The 7,586-nt window shown below is 43.1% G+C and overlaps 1 protein-coding gene across 5 annotated transcripts; it reads right to left on the bottom strand.

Moving 5' to 3' along the window:
• Window positions 1-281: 281 nt before the first annotated feature.
• On the bottom strand, window positions 282-7,544 carry CBLL1 (Cbl proto-oncogene like 1). Of its 5 annotated transcripts, none has more exons than XM_055711266.1 (6): window positions 7,422-7,544; window positions 4,588-4,755; window positions 4,132-4,229; window positions 3,803-3,886; window positions 2,938-3,011; window positions 282-2,387 (listed from the first exon to the last, which is right to left on the bottom strand). In XM_055711266.1, the coding sequence occupies exons 1-6, from the start codon at window positions 7,432-7,434 to the stop codon at window positions 1,346-1,348; spliced, it is 1,479 nt and encodes a 492-aa protein (XP_055567241.1). In that variant the 5' UTR covers window positions 7,435-7,544; the 3' UTR covers window positions 282-1,345. The 5 variants fall into 5 exon arrangements, with proteins under 5 accessions (XP_055567241.1, XP_055567239.1, XP_027671235.1 ...); XM_055711264.1 differs by having other exon boundaries at window positions 4,132-4,232; XM_027815434.2 differs by lacking the exon at window positions 7,422-7,544 and adding an exon at window positions 6,553-7,415 and having other exon boundaries at window positions 4,132-4,232.
• Between the last annotated feature and the right edge of the window lie 42 nt (window positions 7,545-7,586).

The following is a 7,586-nucleotide window of genomic DNA, read 5'->3' on the forward strand; positions in this document are numbered from 1 at the left end:
TCTGAAAAAAACAAAGGATCAGCACCAACAACAGTTAGAAATGCAGAGATAAACACTCCAAACAGCAGACAGTAGTCTTCTTGTTGTCCTGTTCTGCTAACAGCTGCACTAAAAACATTCTCATTTTGTATTTGTATTTCTCTCTTTAAGTATGTAAAGCATAAACTTGAGGCCAAAACAGACCTGAGGGTCTGTTTATATTGCTATTTTTTGAAAAAAGCAAAACAAAACACCTAACTATTGTCTATTCAATTAAATCTGTATCACAAAATCCAAACAGATGAAGGATGCGTAGCTTTTTATTTCTTTGTATCTACACACGAGATTTCAGACCACTTCTTTCAGGTTATTCAAATGGGAAGTTTTCCTACTGTACATATTATAAAAAAGTGACAAGAGGCAAACACCGATTCCCTACCTAAAATAATCTGCTCCTCACAGACATGGCAAGCCAATTCACAGCCACTTCCAAGCAAACACAGCCATAGGAAAACACAATAGTTTGAATTCAACTCCAGTGAGTAGTATACATGTAAACAGGATCTTCCCAATCAAAACTAGCTTTAGAACAAACCAGAAAAACCCCAAAACCCAATTGCAAAAATGAACCACCCCCCCCCCCCCCCCCCAAACTCCACAATACATTACAAGGTTTCATGTCAGGCCCAAAGCTCTACTTCTGATAAATTTATCTTGCCACATAAAGAAAAAAAAAGAAAAGAAAAAGCTGAAAAGCAGTATTCTGCATATCTGATTTCGAGTGCCGTGAATTCACCATAGCCTGAATTTCTTATGGTAACTGTTAGTAGATTAAAGCTCCCTTAAGATTTCACAACGCTGCCCATTTGGAAAGTATTAGTGCCGAAGTAAGTGTCCCGGAACTACGTCTGTGTTAACTTCACATAGAGCCCCACCACTTTTACAACCATATTTCAATTTAATTATTGTACACAGGTTAACAAAAATGTATCACAAGTGAAACTAAACACCGGATTTAACAAAAACAATATTCAGAATGGTACAACACATGTTCATTTTCTCCAGGAAATAACATTACAACTGTTCATCTCAGGACAATTTAGCCACACTAGAGACAGAAGTTCTGTTAAAATGCAACTGTGGTCTACTAAGCCACTTACTTTAGCACTACAGAGTATTTGAAGTCAGAGCCCTACAGCCGAGGCTTAAAAATCATTTAAGAGTCAAACCCCCAAATGTCTTACAGTCAAAATGACAGTATTTAAAAAAAAACCACCACAAAATAACCCCCAAACAATTAATCAGAAGGCTGCTGTATATAGTTTTATCCTCTTCATAGCACTCTCTATTCATATAATTGCTTGTATCATTGGTAATAGGGTCTGTATCTGGCTTGATCAGGGTGGTGTGGTCCAGGAAGTGGGGCCTGAGCAGGAGGCCCTTGCATCCTTGGAGGTGGCGGTGGCCCCCTTGGAGCTGGCCATATCCCTGGACTCATTCCCCCCGGCTGTGTGAAAGGGGGACTAAGAGTTCCTTGGTCTTCACTGAACTGTGGCAAAGAGTTAGGATTATAGTGATGGGGAGGGGGTGCATTTACATTTACGGGTGGGCCTCCGTGCTGCGGAGGGGGAGGTCCTGGAGGAGGATGATTCATATATGGTGGCATCTGGGCAATTATATGTCCAGGTGGTGGGGTTATTGGAGGAGGAGCAGAGGTCATTGGTGGTGGAGGCGCTTGGCTATATACCATGTGAGGAGTACCTGCTGCCTGGGGAGGATGCTGCAGCGGATGGCTTATTGGTGGAGGTGGTGGGGGTGGGGGTGCATAGTGTTGCTGTGGAGGCATAATATGATGAGGGTGCGATACCACTGGTTGACCCTGATATTCAGGATGATGATGAGCAGGTGCAGGGGCTGGTGGAGGTGGTTCTCGAGCACCTGAATTCGAATCATCCTGAATAGGGACGGTTATTAAGTTGCTGTGTTTTCTTGTTGAGATGCGGAAGGTGTCCTGACTGACCGGGCGAGGTGGTGGTGGAGCCATTGACATCTCAGCAGGAGGCGCACGAATGTCTTCATGTGGCTGGTTATAATGCTCATGTGGCACGTGCTGTAAAGGAGGTGGTGGCATCATGATGTGCTGCTTTGGCGGAATGTGGCTCATATGATGTTTCTCAGGTGGCATTATGAAACGCTCAGGAATTTCTGCAGGCGGTGGGGCAATAGGAGGATGTACAGGTTCGATTGGAGGACGAGTAACAGGCTTTCCAGCTCTCATATGACGGTGGTTGATGTGAGCTTGTAAGTCCCTCTGTGACAGGTAAGTTCTCTTGCAGCCTTGAACAATGCTACACATGAAGAGAGACCCTCGTACACACTGCTCAATTCGCTGCACGGGTTCGTTACAGCTAAATCAGAAGAAAATATTTGTTTATTGTCATCACAGAGAACTCTATCTGCAATGCTTTTTTATTTTAAAAGCCAACCAGTTTACCATAGTTACCCAAATTAGAACTGATGCATTTTCCCCTGCTGTAGCAATGAAAGAAACAATTCATTAATTCTGAAGTTTATCTAGTTTTTAAGTCTCCAAACACAACTATGAAAGAACATAAAAATTTCATGAGGTTGAAATTCATAAATAGCATCACTCTCAAATTCCTTCTGTGCATTAAGACTTACCAAGAGTCACTCTAAGTAAATTAAACTGCCGTTCATTCCTTTTCAAAATGAGAGTAGTTACACGTTATCTACTCAAATACTTAAAACAGCAAACACTGATCTCTCACAATCCCAAAATATGGGATACAAAACTATAATCAAGTTGTGTAGTAAAGAGTACTCTACTGCCTCTGCTAAATGTGCACAAGAAAGAACCATGTTAACACAGTATCTGAAATAAGATATTTAAGTTATTTTCCTACATTTCCTTTAACAACAAATCTTGAGATAACTTACCCCGGACACATCTTGTCTCCCTTCTTCTCATGTAGTATAGCACAGTCATAGCAGAAAACATGCTTGCAAGGTATCTAGAGACAAAAAATGGCTCTCTTAAGACACTGTATATAAATATCTATGGAACTTTGCAAAACACAGTTCTTCCCTCCAGCACGTAATAAAACTAAGTTACCTATGAGGTAAACAGGCATAGCAGTACTTAGCGTCTTTACATAGACGCTTTCTAAAACAGTCTGCGTTGAGTTTGGGGTTTTCTGGGGTAGGTTTGTTAGGGTTTTTAAAGTGTTGGCAAAAGTTTAAGTCTTGCAATAATACAAACACTGAATATTCACAGAAGCTGCATACGCAATCTTACTACACTTGTCTTGCTGGCAAGGAATGAAAGTTTTAAAAGCATTAACTGTCATTAAGTCAGATCCTGAAGTCTGTTACATCACACTTGAAAGTATAGATTAATCTCAGGGATTTTGTTACACTAATTTTAAAGGGACATACAAGTGAACAATGTTTTCAAACTTCGCTGCAAGTCTTCAATTGATATAAAGAGCTTATTTTTAAAGCTAAGTGGTATAAGGTCAAAACCCACTGAACTTGCAGGTTTTTCATTGGTGACAGTGTTTGCTTTTTTGTTTAAAGTTTTCAATCTTACTTTATTAAATTGGGGAGTAAAGTGAGATCAGACAGACAGAACAAAAACACTTCAACAATGAAGGCCCCTGGTTCCATCCTGGTATTCTTCTACTGTATATTCAGAGGCCTGCTGAAATCAGTAACCTCTAGAGGCCTCAGACACATCGTAAAACCTAGTTTTACCTAATGGGGATGAACCATGGCCGCATCTTCCACTGGTAATTTCACTCACCATACGTCCATACATTTTGATGGGCAATCCACACTTATCACAGAAATGGACCGGTGTATCGTCCTTTTCCCCCAGCAAGTTTATCTGATAGGATAGAGAAAGGGGTGGGAGAACAAAACCACACATTACTAAAGCTTCTTATTTTGATTATCACCAACACAGCCATTATTTCTGATTTAGCTGAGCAGGAAGCAAGAACACCACAAACGTGAAAAAGCAGATGTATTTTCAGTCAGTCAAAAACAACAGAAGCACTTTTATTTAAGCAGGTATCTACCAGGACTACCTACAGCTTGGTATGATTCACAACTTCCCACCCATGACTTTACCTTATAGTCCCAAAAGATGGGTCCAGGGAACCTCCTTTGATTGCCAAACATTTCACCTCCTTTGCACTCGTATCGCTCCTCTTTGTTATATTCAAATTCTTCTGTGGAAAGCAGAATGAGAAGAAAGACACAAGCCAACCACAACGCTTTCCTAATTGACACCGGCTGCTATTAAGAGCATGTGTCACTCTGTACTGAAGTCATCAAGAAATGCCACAGCGCTTCCAATCTGCTTGGCTCAGTCTACAGAAAGGTACAGTCAAAACAGTAAACAGTCTGTTTCGGGAACATGCATCATTTAATGCTCATAGTGTAGCAGTACCCTGAAATTTGAAACTTGTTTTGCACTTAAGACAGAACCTTGGACTCTAAGTCTCCAAGACTGAATAAAGTCTTGAACAATGCTGCAGAATAATATACTTCCCCACTACAGGGCTAGTATTTTTATTAATTTACCTTCATCACCAACTTGTGTCTTTGAAGGCATTCTGTTCATAGTTCTTGCAGTTCGAGGTGCAGGTTTGGTTTTATTGGCCTGTTTTGAGATCAGCTTTATAGGGATTCTTCTACGAACATCAAGACCACCCAATGATCCTGAACTATTTGTTCCTTGCAAATCATTGTCTATGAAAGAAAACAAAAAGTGTATGTAATTTTTCAGTTATCTAATAGTTTCTAAAGAGGCTAAATATTAACAGAAGTTTTAAGAAAAGTAATTTTTAAAGCTTCATACAACATATCAAAGTTTAATCACTAGGAAATAAGTATCTTCCCACACAATTTCTTGTAAAGGTCAAGTCACAATACTGTATTGGGAACAACTGTGATTTTAGGAAATCTGGTACTAAAAATAAAGCTGTTTTTAAAAGCTAGTCTGTCATTTCTGCACAACAGAAAAAAACATGAATTTTACAGCTCCTCTCATAGTGTGAATAGTAATGAAGAGTCAATTCTTTGTACAACCTTGACAACATACAATTTCTTATGAGAAAAGGCAATTTCTACAATTTATGTAAATTGTTCATTAAAGTTGGAAGGAAACTATATATAAGTATACTTTATATATAACTATTAACTCAGCATCTTGGCATATCACTTAGAAGTTTAGCATAACATATCACAAAGACATCAGTACTTAAGATTATGTAGTAGTATCCTCTCTAAATTGAAAATTATTGTTCCTCACTATGTACAGAATTCTCTTTAACCAGATTTAAATCCAAGCACCAGGACAAAGGAAGCAAGAAATAGCCTGACACATGTGTTAGACACAGGCTCCAAGAGATAATCTAGAGGGAATATTGCAACAAGCAACACCAATGAAGTGGGCACAACTCCCTCAACTTCTAATGAGTCTACCTTAAATTGTTGCGTAGCATCTCATTCATGCATAAATGAAGTTATGTCCTTCATGAATTTACTTAGCTCGCTTTCATCATAATGGAAAATTCCATTCTGACAGGTGTTTCAAAGCAAGACATGCTCAGCCTCGAATGGGCACACCACAAGCTGTTAACAGTGTGAGCCCTGCCATTCCACTCAGTACGGTACTGCAGCCCTGGAATGACTGCTGAGGCCCTGAAGGATTACAGCACGGCAGCATGTGGACACTGAAGTTAGGGCCCTATTAGTGTAACCGCACAATGGTTCACAAACTACTGTCCTTCAGACCCTATAACCACCCAACGCAACACAACAAGTAGGAGGAGGGGGAAAAAAAAAAACCAAAACAGCACTGCTCTAAGTTATTCGGCAGCTACCACCAAAGCCAGGAACAGTTTCAAAACAGGACTGTGTCCCAACAGCCACTTTACCTCAAAATCAAAGGCTTTCAATTTCCTCTGACAGATCAAATTTATTTATTTCTCTTAGCACTGTCGTTGAAATATTTCACTCAAAAAGACAACGTGGAAAAAGGCAAAACCCAATAAAGCTTGCTTTAATTTTGTTCATTTGTTGCTTTTAAGCTGTCCTGATGGCTAAACAGGTGACCCAGCAAGCATACAGCTATGACACCAGGCTTCCCCAGAAACTGCTGGACTACATCAGAGCCAACACTAATTTTCTTCCTGTTGGGAAATTCTGTTTTCTACCAGAACACACAAAAATGCAACATTATAGACCAGAAAAAATCCTGCAGGATCTCAATCTATTTGCAAATAGGGATAATGAAAACAAATTTAAAAAACCCCAACCCTGTGTATTATTTAACCCATTGAACTGCCAACAGGAAACAATTACATTCTGACGCTTTTCTTCCATGTACCTTTGCAAGCCAGGAATATTTATGTGAGTTAGCTGCACATCTAATCCAAACTAGCAAGCTTATTAATAATTCACATGTTGTGGAACGATAATTGATTCTAGCCTGTGCAAGCATACCTAGCAGGATTAAGTCCAGAAAAAATTTGAAAAACATACCAAAATTGTTAAGACTACTTCAGGAAGTTTCGATTAGAGGTGATGCATCCTCCTGAACTGTCACCTTCATCAACATTTCTTAATTTTTATTTTTGCATTTCAGGGTTTTTTAGATTCATACAGTTCAGGTACTTACACAAATGCATACAAATATATACTTATACATACAAATTTATCATGCGGTCCTTGCTAAAAGAAAGAAAACCAATCAACCAAACAAAAAACCTAGCAAAACCCCCACGCTCACGCGTCTATTCACGAGGCCACGCTAGCACGCTAGCCAGCGAAGCTCTCGCCGCTGCAAAACCAGATTTAAGCACATGAGAAAGTTTCCTCTCCGAAACACAACCACGGAACCAGAAAACCCATCTTCAGCGCCCATGTCAGGAAACGCGGCGGGCGAGCAGCGCCTCGTCGCCGCCTCCGAAGCGCCGCAGGCCGCATCCACCTGCCGCGGGCCCGCGGGCCCCCGCACGCCGGCCCGCCCGGCAGCGCGCAGCCGCCACCGGCAGCGGCCGCGCCTGACGCTGCGTCAGCTCCCCGCGCCCCGCCAGCCGCCCCGGGACGGCAACGGGGGCGCCACCGCAGAGCGGCCCCTCGGGCCGGGCGCGGCCGTGCCGGGGGTGGGGGCGGGGGACGGCGAGCCCGGCGATGAGGGGAAGGGACCAGGCCCCGCCGCGCGGGCCGCGGGGAACCGCGGCGAACCCGGGCCCCGCCGGCGTTACCGGGCGCCGGGCCGCATCCTACCGCTACCCTGGCGCCGCCCCGCACCCGGCGGCCTCGCGTGCGGCTTTCCCCCGCCCGGTAGCGCGGAGCGGGCCCAGGCGGGGACGGGTATAAACGCGTCTCCCGGCCTCTCCCCTCCTCACCATTGTGGTCCATGATTCGGCGCGGGGCACTGTGGGAGCGGAAGGGCGCGGCCGGAAGCGGAAGCGACCGGCAGACGGGCGGGAGGGGCGTGAAAAAGTCCGCAGGGGAGAAGCCGTTGTGGTGCAGCGCTTGCTGGCCCCGCGTGGCCGCAGGACGGGGAGGGC

The sequence above is a fragment of the Falco cherrug genome, chromosome 5 (genome assembly GCF_023634085.1).
Source record: "Falco cherrug isolate bFalChe1 chromosome 5, bFalChe1.pri, whole genome shotgun sequence".
Classification (NCBI taxonomy): Eukaryota; Metazoa; Chordata; class Aves; order Falconiformes; family Falconidae; genus Falco; species Falco cherrug.